Below are 20877 nucleotides of genomic sequence, written 5' to 3'. Positions count from 1 at the left end.
TTAATAATTAATAAAAATTATTTTAAATCGTCCTATTTTAAAATGATTAATGATCTTGCTAAAAACATTGTTGACATAGTATGTTTTTATTAGCTATACATCCCAATCATTGTAAGTAACTTATTAATAAAGTATCATAATTTATAGAAGGGTTAACCAAAAATATTTAAGACCATTAATAAAAAATCAAATTCACTCTCTAATTTTTTTTTTTATCAATTTCACAGTCACACTAACCATAACCAAATTTTAGATAGAGAAAAAATAAATAAATTCAAGAGTGAATGGGATGTGAGAGAGAAGGAACTATGGCATAAAAAATTTCATGATCTTTTGATCTAACTCAATTAAGTCCAAGATAAGATAATTGGGTTAATCAACCTAAATTTTTATATATAATATATTAACATAATTTTAAGTTTAAATTATATACATCTATTTATATATAATTATAATTATAATAATAATAATAATAATATAATTTTAACATATTTATATTTATAAAAAGTTTTTATGTTTTTTAAATATCATTTAATATAGGAAAAAAGTTCTTAGACGTATATACTTGTACAAATTATAATTATATATAAATTTAACATATTTATATTTATAAAAAGTTTTCATGTTTTTTAAATATAATTTAATATAGGAAAAAAGCTCACTTAGACTTATGTATTTGTATAACTAACTCACTTAATAAAAAGTCATATAAACATATGTATTATCAAAAATTGTCTCATTTAATCTCTGTTAGTAAACTATAGTTAATTTTTATTTATATATTTATTAATTAAATATTAATATATTTTCTTTCTTTTTCTTTTTATTAATAAATGAATCCTTTATTTTTAATTTTTTTAATTATTTCTATATGAATATTTATTATTGATTATTTTGATTTTATTATATATATATATATATATATTTTATCATTAATTATTTTAACTTTATATTTCTTTTCTTTTTAATATTTTTTTTCTTATATTAATATTGATTATTAATTATTTTAATTTTTGGTCACAATGAATGAATATAACAATTGCTTATCCTTTCAACAATAAAAATTCTTCAACACAAAAATAAATAAATTTATAATTAAGAATTTGATAATAATAACAACTCATTTATCAAACACCAAAAGAGTAATAATCAAATATTAGACAAAACAATTTAAGAAAGAAATCCTTCAAAAAAATATTATAGTAAAAAACATAAAATTCATAAATAAGTTGCTAAATGTTTTTTAAAAATGAGAATTTAAGTATTATGAGAAATAAAAACTAATAAAAAAGATAAAATAAAAAAGAAAAATTAATATAAAAATAATAAAAAATTTAAGAATAAAATAAATTACTTGGTTTAATTAATGAAAAAGAAGGAGAGAGAAAATATATTATTATTTAATTAATAAATATATAAAATAAAAAATAAAAATTAACTATGGTTATTAAAAGAGGCTAAATGAGCCAATTTTTGATAATATGTAGGTTTAAATGACATTTTATTAATACATACGTCTAAGTGAGCCAGTGATACAAATATATACGTTTAAGTTTAAATTTAAATTATATACATTCAATTATATATAATTATAAATATAATAATAATATAATTTTAACATATTTCTATTTATAAAGAAGTTTTTATATTTTTAATATCATTTAATATATATATATATATATATATATATATATATATATATATATATACTATATAATTATACAGTGATATATATATATATTCACTACAACAAAACATACTTTCAGCGACCCTTATATGCCAACCCATATTAAGCGTGGGTAAAAATTAAAAGAAAAAAACTTTTGCCAACCTTTATATCTAATACCACCACCTTTATTTTTTTTATATAACAACTTTGTAACTTTGTTAAAACCTTATAATTTAAATATTCTAAATTTTAATAATTTTTATGTTTTATTTCTAAACTTTGTAAATATTTTATTTTAATTTTTTAATTTTTTTAAAATTAAATTTGACTTAAAATTTTGTTAATATTAAAATTTAATTAATATTTTTTATATAATCATAATTTTTAAACTTTTTATAGTATTATTAATATATGTCTTTTATTTAATTATTATTTAAATTTTAATTAAATTGAAAGTAAAATATGAGAGAGTTCATTAGTGACAGTGTTAATATGACATTTATCCCACATTGGAGAAAAAGAAGAAGTTTTTGGTATATAAAATATGAGAGTGTTCATTAGTTTCTGAAGTGTTTTTAAGGTTATAATGTGTTGGAATATGGGTTCACCCTAAGGGTTTAGGGTTATGTTCATCATATACTTGAGAGATGAAGGGTACATGTGATAATAATAGAGATAAAAAAAAATAACATCTAAAATGAAAATAGAAAAAAACAAATTTTAAAAAAAATAGTTTAAAAATAAAACAGACTTTTAGCGACGCTTTTTAATTTTGCCAACGCTTAAATAAGCGTCGTTAAAACTTTCGCCTTTCGGCAACGCTTGTACCGACGCTTAAATAAGCGTGGTAAAAACTTGCGCCCACCCTGCTTCTGGCGACGCAAGAATAAGTGTCGGTAATGTTTTTGGCGACGCTTTTAAAGGTTGGCAGAAGTCTTTTTAAGCGTCGCCGAAAGTCATTTTTGGTGTAGTGATTATATATACATATATTTCATTCATTTATTTAATTTACTTTTAATTATCTTTTTATAATTCTCTTATTTTACTAAAAGTGAAATCTCTTCTTTTTATAACTTGATTATTATTATTTTTAATAATTATTTTTTATGATTAATTATTTTATTTTATTCTCTTGAAGTTTTAGATAACTTTTTAGAATTTAAAGATTAATTCATACTATAAAATGGGGTGTTGTATATTGTAACATCACACATATATATTTCAACATTTTAAAATATTTCTTCTTAATTTTATATTTATTAAAATGATTTTTCCTCCATTTTATTTTATTTATTAAAATTATTAAAAACAATCACGGTTAAAATATTCATTTTTACACTTATTTATATATATATATATATATATAAACTGTCCATATTCTTCTTCTTCACATAAAAATAACTTTTTATTTTATTTATGTCTTTATATGTATTTTTAAATATTTATACAAATATAAATTTGAAAACTTGATTAATTTACTAGTATTAAGAAAAATAATTAAAGAAAGAATGTGTACAAATACGAATAGAAAAATAATGAATTGAGGTAGAACTTGGAAATAAATATATTGAAACTTAAGTAAAATTTGAGTTATTGCATGCTATAGCAACAATATATATATATATATATATGAGATTTAAGTTTGTTATTTTATTTATAAAACTTGATGAATTAAAAAATTGTGAATTATCTTTTTATTTAATTTAATAAAGTGAAAAGATTTAGGTTTTGAGAAAGTTCCTTTTTATTATAAATGGATTTTAAAAAAATGACTCTTTTTGTCCCATGTTATTTTTTTCAAAATAAACCTAATATATTGGTTTAACATTATAATGTAGACTATGCAAAGCATGGACAATATTCTAGTAGTGGAATCTTTTCAATAATACAAGATAAATATAGTATTTATCTATCTTATAGTAGGGTTGTAAACGAATCGAATCGAAGCGAATATTACTGTATTCGATTCGTATTCGTGAAACTATTCGAATATTTATATTCATATTCGAAATTTTTTCGAATAATTAATGTGATTCGTATTCGATTTGAAATTGATATTCGTATTATTTGATTCGATTCGAGTATTCGATTCGATTTTTTTTAAAACATATTTTATACAATTTATTCGAAAATTTGAAAATTAATATTTTTACATAATATATAACAATATTCAATAAAATTACCTAATAAATTTAAATAATAATGTTCAAATTACGCGTAACATAATTAAAATGCAATGCAAGCCATTAATTAAAATTTTTGCGTAACATAACATAAACAATAGTTATCAAAAGAACATTTCATTAAAGTGGTTTGTAAATCAATATTCGAATCCTTCATGGCTTGCAAATCAAGTGGTTTGCAACATGACATTGATCGGTTGTTCTTGCTCCTAAACAAAAATAAAAATCAATTAAAAAATTATTTATTTATGAAAACATGCATATAACTTAAATAAATTATAAAATAAATAGAGAACTCACATATGTCATAAGGGGTTTCTTGATCCCATGAATCTGACGAACCCAATCTGCTCCACAAATCAACACTTATACCATATCAGATGTTAACCTTGATCGATAAGGATCCAATACTCGCGTTCCTGCACTAAATGTAGCCTCTGATGCCACTGTACTAATAGGGATAGCTAGAACATCACGAGCTAACTTGGATAGAATTTTAAACTTTAATTTCATAGATTTCCACCAAGCCAAGGCATCAAACTGTACACTTGTATCCTCGTCTTGAGTTCTAAAAAATCCTTCCTCCAAGTAAATATCCAAATCCGACTTCAGAGGATCATGAACCTCAACAGTATCCAAATACCGATCAAACATAGACAAACCAGAAGGCACAAATTTTTCTTTAGACGTGGAGTTCGCACACGTAGAAGAACATTGTACTAAAGTAGTAGACTTTCGGGATCTTGATTGATCCACTTCAACATACTCAAAGAACAAGTTGTATAATGCTTCTCGAACCCTCATCACATTTGTAAGTGCTTCAACCTTACTATATATGTTACCGAAAGAAAAATCAACCAACCTCATTTTGAACCTAGGGTCTAGTATCGCTCCAATTGCCATCAAAAGATTGCATTCTCCCCAATATTTGTCAAATTTCTCCTTCATCTTTTTTATCATCATTCGAATAAACTCATCAACATGATTTTCTTTTTCATTCAATACATGCTTGACTCTCCAAATAACAGCAAGATAAACATTTGAAGTAGGATAATCAACTCCAGAAATTATATGAGTCGCTTCATAAAAAACCTCTAAAATATCAATAACATCCTTCACTTTTTTCCAATCATCAGGGCTAGGACAATGACGATAAAAAAGTTCACACTCTTTAAATATAGGAAATGCATCCTTAACTCTATATGCCTCAACTAACATCTCATATGTAGAATTCCAATGAGTTGGACAATCAATGATCAATTTTTTTACTTGGATTCTTAAATGATGCACAACATCTGAGAATTTTCTCAACCTAGACTCTGATTGGTTAATAAATTGCACACTCTTTTTGACATCATCAATAATATTTTGAATCTCAGAAAGACCATCTTGAACAACAAGGTTCAATATATGTGCAGTACACCGAACATGAAACAACTTACCTTCCAATGGAAACTTACGACTCTTAGATAATGTTTCTTTAGCAATTCGAATTGCTGAATCGTTGTTCGAGGCATTGTCCACAGAGATAGTGAAGACTTTATGCTCTATCCTCCAATCTTTTGTACACTTCATAAGCCCATTAAAGATATCATGACCTGAATACCAAATAAACAAATTAAATTAATAAACAATAAATATAATGCAAAAAAAAATTTAATAATAAAAAATAAATTTACCAGCATGTGGAGGAGGTAGAGGTATGAAGCTAAGAAGTCGTTTGTGAAGGTTCCAATTTGAATCAACAAAGTGACTAGTGACACACATATAAGAAATCTTTTGCACCTTTGACTTCCAAATGTCAGTGGTTAAGGAAATCTTATTGATGTCTCTCAATGCCAATTGTAATTTTTTCTTCTCTATGTCATATACATTAATGACATCTTTCTTTGTCGTGGCACAAGAAATCTTTTCAAATAGTGGTTGGTTGATACTCAACATGAAAGTAAAACCAAAACTTTCTACAACATTAAACGGTTGCTCATTCATTAAAATCCAATGGGCAATGGCCTCTCTTTGCTTCATATGATCATATTTACCATCTGACAAAGGATTCATCTCAACTTGGATTTGATAGGCTGGAATTGTAATGTCTTTTGCTTTTCAGTGTGCATTTTCTTTTACACGCACCTCTTCAAGTGATTCCAAAGATGACTTGTTGTACCGGTAGTTGACCTAGAAAGAAGACTTTTGCAATATATACATTGGTACTTAAAATGTCCATCATTTCCAATCACTTCAATGAATTCGGTATGAGCTTTGGAAACTTTCTTTCTCTTTTTCCTTTCAAAATTCCCCTTATCTTCCTCAACTTCATCATCTTTACCATCTTCCACATTTTTACCTTCTTCCTCAACTTCATCATCTTTACCTTCTTTTTTATCTTTCTCCCCATCAACATTCACATTCTTAATTCGCAAGGCACCATCACATTCATCATCATTTATCTCGATCATAGTTTTCTCCCCTTTTATAACAAATATGTAATTAGAGCTTAAAATGTTAAAAAAAATATATTTATATTCTAAATGATATCCAATATTTAATAGTCATATTAGATATGGGTTACAGCTGGTCAAGAAATACATGGCCGGAGAAGAAAATGACTCACCAGAGAAATCACTAGAGTAGTGTCGAGTGGAGAAGATGACGAGCGGAGAAGAGAACTACATGGAGGCGGCGGCGGCAACCGAAGTAACGTCGACTGGAGAAAAGAAGAGATGAGATGGAGGCGGTGGTAGGTTTTGAGTGATTAGCAGCAGAATGACTAGATGTGGGTTTCAAGTTTTCAACCGAAGAAATATATATATGTACTAGGGTTTTAGAATAAATAATATTTATAAAATTAAAATTAATAAAATGGTTATATATATATAATATATATATATAATCAAATATTTAATTGAATATTAGCGAATACCGAATCGAATATCTTGATTTTGTATTTGTATTCGTTTATTAGTCGAATCGAATCGAATATTTTTATTCGAATTCGAATCACAAAATTACGAATACGAATATCAAAATTCGAATACGAATACCAAATCGAATCAAAAGTATTTGATTCATTTACAACCTTATCTTAGAGTGCCACCTAAAAAACAAATATTATATTTTTCTAAATTTTGAAATTATTAAATTCAGCATAGCTAACCAACTAAACTAATTAAAACTAAAGTAATTAAGTTAATTTTTATTATCTTGGTTAAATTTACATTACATTATTATACATTTTTATATCATTTAAAAATATGTTTATGAAATTGATGATATATATAAAACTGTTGGAGAAGTTAGGATTGTCTCAGACATGCCTCCATAATAGATATCTTTGTCAAATATGTTCACCATATATCTATTATAATAAATTAAACATGTCATCAATGGCTACTATTGACAGAAAAATTGTCACTCAAAAGATATAAGAACAGAATTGATACATATTTGGCGAATGCAACAAAAATTATGTGGTTGAAAAAAGTTATTTTCTGTGACGATGAGTTTTTTCTTCTCTTAGTCGGTTATACGAGGAAAGTTTGATTGAGATTGGAACTTACATGGTTTTCCATTTTCTTGAGAAAAAAGAGTTGAGCAATCATTGCCTTTGCGGCATCCATGAAGGAAACTAGATCTGATTCCGAAATATGGAAAGTAATCGATCAGAAGCAGGCAAAGAGAGTCAAAGAGAGTGATTATTTATGAGGAGGGTAGATTTACCGTGAATGGTAATGAAGAAAAAAACTCGACGAACGATTTCTAACAGTGAAATCGCATATCTTCAACAGCAAGTCTCTACACACTTCAAGGGATCCAAGGTTGCATTAGCATCATCCCCAAAACCACAAAGAATATTCAACGTCACCCCAACAAAGACCATTTTCGTGAGAAGATTGTAGTGGAGAAGTTTGTGCTAGGGTTTGAAAAAACGATGAGAGAGAAAGTGAATAATGGGAGTGCAACATGAAAAAATTCGATGTATTTAAATTATTACTTCAGTGAAGCTAGTTTCACTTTTATTAACAATGTAAATAAAAGTAAAGAAAATATCACTAGGTAGCGCTTGTTTCATTTCTATCAGCGTTGTAAATATCTAGTGAAGCAAGCCTCATCAGGTAGCGCTTGTTTCACTTCTATCAGCGCTGTAAATATCATTATTATAAACACTAAGAGCCAAAAAATTAAATATGAAATTACTAATTTAAGAAACAAATTAGGAATGCAAATATTCAGTATTGTCAATAAAAACAAGTTTACAAATTAAGTAAACAAAACTGCAAATCACAAACAGAAATAGATTCAAGCAAGCTTGTGTGAGGAACACCATATTTATCAAAATATGCTGACATGACACAGGATCCATTGCCTTAAATACCCAAATAACTTCATTAATAACGTAACTCGTCTCATCGTATACTACTATAGTTTTGTCGTCTTCGGGCTCAACAAATGGATTCTCTATTTCTTTAGTGATACCTCCTCTAGTAATTACAAACCCTATCAGATCATGTTTGTAAGCCGGGAAGAAATCTCCTGCAAAAATAAAAGTGTAACTGTTGAACAGTTTTGGCAGCTAAAAAACAAACAAAAAAAATCAGTTATCATAGAAAATAATGAAGATATAGAGGAGAAATCAGATCAAACTTACATTCTTCAAATACCTTAGTCTGTCAGTCTTGGACCACCCAAGGTCCCATGATTATCTTGCTGAACCTCGTACAGTTCCTCATCAACGTAACTTTTTGATTTCATTGATGATTTTATCCCTATACAAAAACAATTGGTATTTAGTTTCCTATATGTGAAAATGAATATTGCGTTAAGACTAAGAGAGTCTCACAATCAATTGTAAGGACACATCTCCCGTTCAATATTGCCTTCAATATTGTGATTGTTCGACCACATCCACCATTAGCATCAGTGGATGCTATGACATGAGTTACATCGTCTCTCCACCTCATTGACACCGTGACACCACAAGTGTCAGCATATTGCACCATCAACAGCTGTGTAAAAACAATAATATTATCTCTAACAAACATGGTTATTACAATGAAAACTTACATAATATGGACAAAATGGATATAAGTCAAAAATAGTACTATATCTTCACTAGATAATTGATTGGGGCAAAAAATATATTCTTTGCCTATAGTACTTTTGGACGATTTCGTTGTTTGTTGCCTGCACATTAAAAAAAGATACTTTTTTAATATCAAAAATAAGTTTTCACTACATCAGTAACTAGGGTTTCATGGAAATAATATACACAACCCTAACCCTAAGTACTTTTCCTAAATACGAAAGATTTGCATTGAACGTGATATTTTCGGAGTAAGGTTTCCTAAATATGAACGAAATAACGTATTGTGCGTATGTAATCCTAGGGTTTAGTGGTTTCACAAATATAAAGAAAAGTTTACTATTTTGGTGTACGTACTATTGTCAAGACATCAAGATCTTCTGGTATGGTAGACGGGGAGCCGAATGCGAATCGTTGTGAAAGGAGGCAGAAGCTTGAAGAGAGAGAGATGAATCAGGCGGAAGTGTTTATAATAATGATATTATGGTTTATATATATTAAAGTTGTTAATATAAGTGAAGTAATCATCGCTAAGTAACTCTTGAAGCGAAGTATGCTTCAATTAAAAGCGTCTCTTCATAATTTTTAAAAAATTTTTAATTAATTTATTATATATACACGAATGAATAAATATTTTTACATGACGATTAAAAGATCTTTACATGGGTGTGTTGGAGGTTTTAAATGAACATTTAGGCATATAAACTAATTGAAGCGAAGTATGCTTCGTTGAAAAACGTCTAGTCATTCCGCTTTACATGGCGCCTGGGCGAAGGAAGCTTCTCTCGAAGAGCGTCTATTCATTCCGCTTTACATGGCGCTTGAGTGAAGGAAGTTTCGCTCGAAAAGCGTCTATTCATTCCGCTTTACATGGCGTCTGTAGCGAAGAAAGCTTCGCTCGATTCTCTAGGCATATATACTAATTTAAGCAAAGTATGATTCACTGAAAAACGTCTCTTCATAAATATAATTTTTAATTTTTGTTTTATTATATATATATAAATTTTTATTTTTGTTAATTAATTTATTAAACATACATGAATAAATGTTTTTACATGAGCGTTAAAAGGTCTTTACATGGATGTGTTTGAGGTTTTACATGATCGTCAAGGTATTAAAAATAAATGAAGCGAAGTATGCTTCACTGAAAAGCATCTCTTCATTCCGTTCAACAGGGCGTCTGGGCGAAGTATGCTTCGCTCCATAGTGCTTCTCTACATTCCGCTTTACATGGCGCCTGGAGCGAAGTGAGCTTCACTGGAAACCGTATATCTTCATTCTGTTTGACATGGAATCTGGGAGAAGGAAGTTTCGCTTCATACGTTATCTCTACATTCTGTTAACGGCGTTTGGGGTGAACCCGGAATGAAATTCGGGTTTCGGATTCTCTCTCCCTTCCTTTCAACCCATATTTCATTTATTAATATAATAATGCTTCTGTATTTTCATTGGTCCGCAACAAGGAAACACTCTATTCGGTAGCAGAAGATCTGGATTGATTTAATATATAATTATATATAAAAACATGTTAATTATTTATGACTCATAGAAGCCTAGTGAATTTCACTTAATAATGCTTCCTAATATAAAACACTCATTTCCATCTTTGGGGTTTATTGAGTTTGGTTTTATATGGATGAATAATAAAATAATAATATTGTTTTCTGACTGAAATCTGTAGCAATAGGATCTGATTTGGGTTCAATTTAGTATATATTTACCAAAAATATATTTCACCCACTTAAAATTATCGTCCATTGTTACTTTTTAAATAATTAAACTTTATTTAAAAGTTCAATCCAAATTTAAAAACAAATATAACAAATGTAGTTTTTAAGAAGTATTATCTAGTTATATATACGACTATAAATGAGTTGAGCCGCTCGGTCAATGCTCAATTCGAGTTTGGTCAAAATCGAATTTGAGCTGAGCTCGAGCCAGCTCGTTTAAGATTCGAGCCGAATTCGAGTTTAGGTAAGATTCGCTTGATGGCTCGTTGAGCTTTTTCGAATCTAATCCTTAATTTTTTTTAATTATATTTTACTTTTTAATCAAAATTTAAAACATACTCATAAGATTATCTATGGGCTTATTGCTTATGATATAAATACCAAAATTATTGATACGGTAAATGTATGATATTTTTAATAATTTGGTATATGAACATATAACAGAATGATATTTATAAATTAAAAAATATATATTATATAATAATTATATGAAAATAAATAAATTTAATATTAATTTAATTACATAAACATAATTTTTGAAAATCAAATTAATATATAATTATACTGTATTATTATTTAATATATGCAATCTCAATGTATTATATTTTATAAGATATATAACTATTTTTATTTCAGTATAAAATATTTTATTTTTAAAATAAACCTAATGGAGTCTAATATGTTTTTAAGTTCATCTTAAATATAATACACGACTTCCACAACCATTTTGCAAGAATACTTTAGAGACCGTCCATTGATACTTCACAAGTTGATTGTGCTTATATTGCTGAAATTTCATGTTTGATGAACTATGTTTTAATTTATGGTTTTTTTTATTAATATGTAACTAAAGATTTGAAATATTTGTGTGGTGAACTGGTGATTGATGAATGGTGATTTATGTATTTTTAATATAAGAAATCAATATATTTATATATATATATATATATATATATATATATATATATATATATATATATATATATATATATATATATATATATATATATATATATATATATATATATATATATATTCGAGTACTTCGAGCCGAACTCGAGCCTATGGTTATATGATCGAGCTGAGTTCGAGCTTAATATTAAAAGTTCGATCGAGCTCGAGCTCGAGCCGAGCCAATAAAAAACGAGTCAATTCGAACTCGAGCCAGAGCTAGTTCGAGCTCGGCTCAGCTCGTTTACACCCCTAGTTATATAACTCCTAATTTAATATACATTTTTGGAGATTCGTTGAAGAAGTTGTCTAATCATGTGAGGCGATCTAAAATTAATTGAATAGCTAACATAGTTACTATTTCGATTATCTGAATAATGAAGAGAGAATTGTTAGAAGATATTGTTAGGGTTTTTACACTTGTAACGGGCTGATACTCGGTCACCGAATATTTCTTCGTTTCGAGCGGCACTAGTCTAGATCGCCACAATACTAGTTATTCAGCCTTTCTAAAGATGCAAGAAGATGGAACACTTGTTTATTACAAGTGTGAGGTGCTTGATTTATGGCCAAGACTTGTTTATATACAAATGGATAGATCATTCTAGATTCTCATTATAATTTATGGTTTTCTATACACTTCTATATCTAACCTAGACCCAAGAATTTCTAAAGACTTCTAGAGAATTCTACTAACTATCTACTCTTAAAATTTCTAGAGAATTTTAGAGAGTTATTCTACCTACATACTTTAGAAAGTTTTAAATAATTCTAGAGAGTTCTATGGCCTTACCTACAAAAAGGAACTTCTAGAGAAATCTAGAGAATTCCATATCCTACCATGAACTAGGAGAATTTCACAAAAACGGAAAAACATACAAAATCCATACATTTTTAGAGATTGCACATTGTGGGCTTGACATCTTTACCCACTAGAATGGGTCGTGGTCACGATCCGCCGCCATTGTGGAGGAGTTTTAACCTTCCAATTGTGACGAAACTAGATCACCACTCTTAAGAGTCCCCGTGGGGAGACTATTTTATTTGAATTTATTATTAGTCTGTCGTTTTTAAATTTGTTATTAGATAATATTTTTTATCACTTGAACAACATTCATAACCAAGGCTATTTGACAACTCTTAGTTAGAATCTAATTACAACAAGGCAAAAAGCCCAAAAGAATATGAATTCTTTTTGATAAATTAGTTAGTTGTCTTGCATTTCCTTTTAAAAAAAATAGTCACTTTTTAAAGAAAAATATTCTTAAGATAACTTAAAGAAAATTTAAGGCTTTTTGGTTATGGATCTTCAAGAATAAATTTTTCAGTTGTTTAAAAAATCTAAATTGGTAATGATTTTGATAAAGCTGTTTTTTTAATAAATAAAAGTATTAATATATAGTGGTAAAGTAATTTTATTTTAAAAGAAATAAAAGTTATTTAAATTAATAAATTGAATTATATGATTATGAGATGGTGGGTAAAATAATGTTAGATTATAATGAGATTTTTATGTTCAATTGTTATTTGAATTTAGAGTTGAATTGTTTTTATTGGATGGGGTCGAATTTTGAATGGTACGATATTATAAGACTATAATTATACAATTTTATTCGTTTAAAGTTTTTATATGATATATTATTTTTGTTTTTCATACTAATTTATCACATTTTAAAATAAAAAGACATTTAAATATTTAAACATTTTAAATTGTCGGGATGTAATTTATTTGACTACAAAATATGTGATATAATGAAAGATTTGAAAAAAAAAATTAAAATGATAGATTTATTATTCAACATAAATTTTTGTAGTTTATTTGACTACAAAATATGTGATATAATGAAAGATTTGAAAAAAAAAATTAAAATGATAGATTTATTATTCAACATAAATTTTTGTAAGATCTATAATTGATACATGTTTGTTTTTCAAATTGAATATTTTTTTTAAAAAATATTAGTTCAAAGCTCCGGAAATGTGATTTATGGAAAGACATGAAATAAAAAAGATTTAATATATATTTTTAAATGTGATAAATTAATTAAAAAAAAAAAACAAAAAGACTAACATTAGAATAGATGATTAAGATTAAGACTAAGATTGTGAGTTGATAAAATCAACGCAAATTCAAGTCTCAAACAAACAATTAGACTGAAATTTTTATAAAAAAGAATAAATAAGCCCTCATTGAATTTGACAAATAATGAATAAATAATTAAGATGAAATCAATAATTTATGATCAACCAAACAACAAGTTCCACCATATTCTTGTTCCTCATGTATCAACAAACGAGATAATAATAAAAATATGAATGATAGTCTTAAATATGGTTGGAAAATATGAATTATAGTCTTAAATATGGCTTCCAACGGCTTTAAACAGATTCTCTCGTTGCTAAAAACCCTAAGATATAGCTGATGTCCCAAATACTGTCTTTCCCATTTCGACGATCTCAAATTCCACATTCCTTGATTATCCAAGGATACCATCATCGCTGTCCAAGATTTCTGAAACACCTGTTTTCAAAAACAAAAACTCCATTTTAGTTGCAACTTCTCATCAAAGATCTAAACAGACTCACCAATTTACCTGTACAGTGTGTCGGGTTGTAGCATCCACCAGATTATATGCTTGTCTACTGTCATTACTCCATTGCCCAGAACCATAGCTGCAATTCAATTGGGTTTAATCCAAGGCATCAATCAAATTTCAATCAAGAGAGATCCAACTTCTTAAGTTCTTACCCAACAACCCAGAAATCATGACCATTCAGATGCCAAGATTGCAAGTTATCTTCATCGTTCCGAACGATTTCAATAAAGTCATGGAGAGTGTAGGTTCCAATCTGATCATTTGTTTGCAATTTGTAAGTGTAGTTTGAATTTGGAGGTATAGGGCAATTAGTACCCAAAACCCCATCTTGCCATGAATTCTTTCTCTGCTTAATTCCATTCCTACAAATTTAAATTCAAAGGAGACAGTTAACCTCTCCATTTTAGAACATAAAAACAAAACCACATGGAACAAAATTTCTACTTGCGAGATTTGTCATTTTCACATTTTGAAATGCGGAATTTCATTAGATTGACACAGTACAAACAATACTCCTAAATTAAGTGTAAATTTATGTGATCAACTGTTAATTTGATGTTATCCTCTCCAATTAGTTCTTAAAACAAAAACATAGTTCATGATATTTAAAACATAATAGGGTTACACTTAAGATAGCTCAAGTGTCAAAGATCTAAGGTTTGATTCTCCTTAAAATATTCTGATTGAAAGGGGTCGTGCTAACGGGGAATATAACCCAGTCACAATTTTTGCACTATAAATTTAATTGTAAATATTGACTAAGATTTCTACTTTTTTAAGATTTACCATTTTCACATTTGGAAAGGCGACATTTCATTCAATTGACAGTTTGACCAAATACAAACATTACTCATGAAGAGGAGATTTATGTGATCAATTTTTTAGTTTGACAATTATCCTCTCCAATTAGTTCATAAATTGAAAGGTTAGTTCATACTACACATTTAATTGTATTAAGAAAATATTGACTAGGATTACTACTTTCAAAATTTCGCGATTTTAAATTTGGGAATACGAGATTTCATTGGATTGACATAATACAAACATTATGTAGGCGAAACCAAGGTTTTGTCAGATGATGATTCTGATTCACTGTCAGACGTCAACAATGAAATGCCAGTCAGAATCGCCAGTCTGAATCATGCTCGCCTTCGTTAAATCCCGACAATGGAGATGCAAAACAAAATCAATAGAATATACAGAAGACATCGAATCCATCCGCATTTCATTGCCGGGGTTTGACGAAGGCGAGTCCTGGATGATTATGACTCGCATTTCATTGTTGTCGTATCACATTGAATCAGAATAATCATCCGACAAAACCTTCACTTCGGCCATCAGTCGTAAGGATCATCCTCTTCTTCATTTTTTAAGAAATACAAAACAAGGGTTAGAAAAAAGTTCGAGAAACCTCTTTAGGGTTTGAAGGTAGAATTATACAGATTATATGTAAAAAATAACACAGGTTTCTTTTTGGTTACCCTAAGAGCAACTCTAACGGGCTGTATACCTATACCCAAAATGGGTTTTGTTTTCCACCCTACTTCAAATCTTTGAATGTAACCCGAAAATGGTTTCTCATTTTTATATAACTTTTATTTAATTAATTTTATATATTAAACTTATTTATATTTTAATTTATTTATCTTTTAATTTGGTTATATATTTTATTTATTTATATGTTTTATTTGTTTATATTTTAATTTTTATTCTATATTTTATATTAATCTTATTTATATGATTATTAATTTAATTTATTTATATAATTTAATTCATTTATATAATATTTTTTATAATAATGTTCAATCTCAAATGTATTTTTTTTGTTCGTGTATTATAATTTTTGAATTTTTAATAAATTTTTAGAATTAATTTAATATTAATTTTAAAATAATTATATAATATTATAATATTGTGATGTAATTTATAAGTTTGTAAAATATATAAGGTAATATTAAAAAGTTATAAAAGTTAAGGTAAAGAAGAATATTATAAGAATATTTTTTTGAGTTTGAGAAAAGATTTTTTGATTAGAAAATAATTATTATTTAATGTAATATTTACACCAAAATGAGTTTGAAAATAAATTTTTATTTTTCGAAGTTGGAGATTGTCTAAGTAGTTGAATAATTAATGAAAAAAGAAAGAAAATAAATAAAAGTGGTGGGCATGGGGAAAGAATATTAGACATGGAAATTGACTCAAAATATATGTTATTGGTTAACTCAAAAGTAAGATTTCTTCATATATTTTTTTAAATAAAGAAATGGATGATGGGATATAATATTATACATTTTAATTCTTTGGTTAGTGAAGAATAAGATTCTTTCATATATATTATAATTAATAGTGACTATTAAAGCTTAATCAAATTAATACTACAATATTTTTTAAATAATGTTTATTAGATTTCAAAATTTATTTAGTCAAGTTTGCAACTATTAAGCTTAATCAAATTAATACTACAATATTTTTTTCTCTCCATTTTAATTTGTTTTTTTGTTTTTTTTTAATGATTGTTTATTTAAATAGAAAGTAAATAAATAATATAAAAGGAATAAAAAAAAGACAAAACACATTAACATTAAGGCTACATATTCTTGGAGCTTGTTTGATCCTAGGCTATTTTGATTTTCTAAAAAAAATAGGTTTTCTTAAATTTTTCTTTAGTTTATATTAACCCATTTTTTAATTAAATCTCAAATATCCCATTTTTTTTTAATAAACAATATTTTTTAAGACAAAACATATAAAATCCTAGGAAATTGAAGATCAAACAAGCTCCAAGGACTCCATTATACATACATGGTGTGATGCGACTAAACTTCAAAGCTTCAATTATTTTGCTAATGTTTTTTTTTTTTTTCTAATGTTTTTTTTAAGAAGTTCCAAAGTGCATATTGTAGAATTAAATATCAATTAAGGTGATTATGAAATAACTAAAACGCACGCCGGTCCCGGTATTTCTTTATCGAGCGAAGAGAGTACATCGGCTACAAGCCACTCTAATGCATTTATGTGTGCCGGGCATATCGATGGGAATAAGAGCAGCCGGTATTCGACGAAGGGGAAGCAACACCGATTGGATTTTCTGCCTAGTGGGGGTTGGCTCCGTCACCCTTGCTCGAAACCCCGTCAGCTATCTGCGCACCGGATCTAAAATTGGTATCTGGCGTGGTTCAGGACACTTTTATAGACCGCATTTGTAGTTCTCATCATGTCACTAGCCCATGCGAATGCGGAGAGCCACGCTATCGAGAAAGAAGTCTCTTATTATAAAAATTCGACAATTATGTAGCATAATTCCCCATTTCGGACCAATCATAATGCAGCATAATTATTATATTATTAAATTATATTTTAGGTTGAAACGAAGAGAGAGACTTGGACCCGAATATAATTATGGGTCAACTTCATTAATGTAAAATCATGTTTGAGAATCACATCACAAACGAAGACGGAAGTTATTTAGTAACCATTACTTCACTTCACTCTACTAATGTAAATTCACTTACTAATCCATGTAAAACCATTTATTTCATCTTTAAAATCATTTATATTTGCATGTAAACCTACAAAATAATACAAAATAAATATATTAATTATTTTATCGTCTATATAATTATATATAACATAAATTTTTTAACATGTTTGATAAAATATAAAATAATTCATTTAAATATCTTACAAATATAAATACCTAGTAAAGTTTGTTACACTCTTATTAGCGTTGTAAATACCTAATGAAGCAAACTTCACTAGGTTGCGCTTGTTTCATTTTTGTATTCTCTTGCAAACTTACATGAAAGCATAAATGCTTTTACATTAACGTATAAATGTTTATACATAAATGTGTTAGTGATTTTACATTAACATTTATATATATTAATATTTAATATATAATTATATAAAATATAAAATAATTTAAATATTTTTTTTAAACATCTTATAAATAAATTTTTAAATATTTTATTTTACAAATTCATTTAAATAGATTACAGAAATTTTTAAACATGTTATTCTTTATTTATATATATATATATATATATAATATAAAATTTTATAAAATATAAAATAATTAAAATATTTAAAATAAATTTATTTAAATATCTTACAAATAAATTTTAAAATATTTTTTTTACAAATTTATTTAAATATATTACATAAAATTTTGAACATATTTGATAAAATATTTATCTTATAAATATAAATACCTAATAAAGTTGGCTTCACTCCTATTATAGTTGTAAATATCTTGTGAAGCAAGCAAGCTTCATCAGATATCACTTATTTCATTTTTTAATTCTATTGCAGACTTTCATAAAAACATAAACGTATAAATGTTTTTACATAAATGTGTTTGTGATTTTACATAAACATTTATAAATATTTAATATTTAATATTTAATATATAATTATATAAAATATAAAATAATTTAAATATATTTTTTTAAATATCTTACAAATATATTTTAAAATATTTTGTTTTACAAATTCATTTAAATATATTACATAAATTTTTAAACATGTTATTTTATATATATATATATATATTTAATATATAATTATATAAAATATAAAATATAAAATAATTAAAATAAATTTATTTAAATATCTTATAAATTAATTTTAAAATATTTTATTTTACAAATTTATTTAAATATAATACATAAATTTTTGAGCATATTTGATAAAATATAAAATAATCAAAGTAAATTTATTTAAATATCTTACAAATATAAATAAATAATGAAGTTTATTTCACTCCTATAAGCGCTGAAAATACCTAGTGAAACAATCTCACCAATTAGTGTTTGTTTTAATTTTTTAATTATTTGCAGACTTAAATAAAAAAATAAATGCTTTTACATGAACGTATAAATGTTTTTCATAAATGTGTTATTGGTTTTACATGAGCATTTATATATATTTAATATATAATTAAATAAAATATAAAATAATTTAAATAATTTTTTTAAATAACTTTAAAATAAATTTTAAAATATTTAATTTTACAAATTCATTTAAATATATTACAGAAATTTTTAAACATGTTATTTTATATATATATATATAATATATAATTATATAAAATATAAAATAATTAAAATAAATTTATTTAAATATCTTACAAATAAATTTTAAAATATTTTATTTTAAAATTTTATATAAATATATTACATAAGTTTTTAAACATATTTGATAAAATATAAAATAATTCATTTAAATATCTTACAAATGTAAATACCTAATGATGTTTGTTTCACTCCTATTAGCGTTGTAAATACATAGTGAAATAAGTTTCACCAAGTAGCGCTTGTTTCATTTTTTTATTCTCTTGTAGATTTACATGAATGTATAAATGTTTTTATATGAATGTGTTAGTGGTTTTACATGAACATTTATATATATTTAATAAATAATTTAAATAATTTTTTTAAAATATATTATAAATAAATTTTAAAATATTTTGTTTTACAAATTAACAATTTTTTAACATGTTATTTTTTTTATATATATTTAATATATAATTATATAAAATATAAAATAATTAAAATAAATTTATTTAAATATCTTACAAATTAATTTTAAAATATTTTGTTTTACAAATTTATTTAAATATAATACAAAAAAATTTTAACATGTTTGATAAAATATAAAATAATCAAAATAAATTCATTTAAATATCTTACAAATGTAAATAAATAGTGAAGTTTATTTCACTTCTATTAGAGCTATAAATACCTAGTGAAACAATCTTCACCAATTAGTGTTTGTTTCATTTTTTATTTATTTACAGACTTAAATTAAAAAATAAATGTTTTTACATGAACGTATAAATGTTTTTCATAAATGTGTTAGTGGTTTTACATGAACATTTATATATATTTAATATATAATTATATAAAATATAAAATAATTTAAATAATTTTTTAAAATATCTTTAAAATAAATTTTAAAATATTTAATTTTACAAATTCATTTAAATATATTACACATAAATTTTTGAACATATTATTATATATATATATATTTAATATATAATTATATAAAATATAAAATAATTAAAATAAATTTATTTAAATATCTTACAAATAAATTTTAAAATAATTTATTTTAAAAATTTATATAAATATATTACATAAATTTTTGAACATGTTTGATAAATTATAAAATAATTCATTTAAATATCTTATAAATGTAAATATCTAATGAAATTTGTTTCACTCCTATTAGCGTTGTAAATACCAAGTGAAATAAGCCTCACCAAATAGCGCTTGTTTCATTTTTTTATTCTCTTGTAGATTTACATGAATGATTTTAAATTAACGTATAAATATTTTTATATAAATGTGTTAGTGGTTTTACATGAACATTTATATATATTTAATAAATAATTCAAATATATTTTTTTAAATATATTAAAAATAAATTTTAAAATATTTTGTTTTACAAATTCACAAATTTTTGAACATGTTATTTTATATATATATATTTAATATATAATTATATAAAATATAAAATAATTAAAATTAATTTATTTAAATATTTTACAAATAAATTTTAAAATATTTTATTTTACAAATTTATTTAAATATATTACATAAATTTTTAACATGTTTAATAAAATATAAAATAATTAAAGTAAATTCATTTAAATATCTTA

General features: G+C 25.3%; 1 protein-coding gene and 1 long non-coding RNA gene across 2 annotated transcripts; both read right to left on the bottom strand.

Moving 5' to 3' along the window:
• Positions 1-4218: 4218 nt before the first annotated feature.
• LOC124936845 (zinc finger BED domain-containing protein RICESLEEPER 2-like) lies at positions 4219-8849 on the bottom strand. Its single transcript, XM_047477371.1, has 5 exons — positions 8727-8849; positions 8197-8422; positions 6056-6319; positions 5532-5930; positions 4219-5450 (listed from the first exon to the last, which is right to left on the bottom strand). The coding sequence occupies exons 1-5, from the start codon at positions 8847-8849 to the stop codon at positions 4219-4221; spliced, it is 2244 nt and encodes a 747-aa protein (XP_047333327.1).
• A 5170-nt stretch (positions 8850-14019) lies between these two features.
• Positions 14020-14599, bottom strand: LOC124919337. Its single transcript, XR_007097568.1, has 3 exons — positions 14363-14599; positions 14208-14286; positions 14020-14134 (listed from the first exon to the last, which is right to left on the bottom strand). It is a non-coding gene; the product is annotated as an uncharacterized LOC124919337 (long non-coding RNA).
• Positions 14600-20877: the final 6278 nt, after the last annotated feature.

Source organism: Impatiens glandulifera, chromosome 1 (genome assembly GCF_907164915.1).
Source record: "Impatiens glandulifera chromosome 1, dImpGla2.1, whole genome shotgun sequence".
In the NCBI taxonomy this organism is placed as follows: domain Eukaryota; kingdom Viridiplantae; phylum Streptophyta; class Magnoliopsida; order Ericales; family Balsaminaceae; genus Impatiens; species Impatiens glandulifera.
The sequence above is the reverse complement of the archived record's forward strand: the minus strand, read 5'-3'. Positions and strand labels throughout refer to the sequence as shown.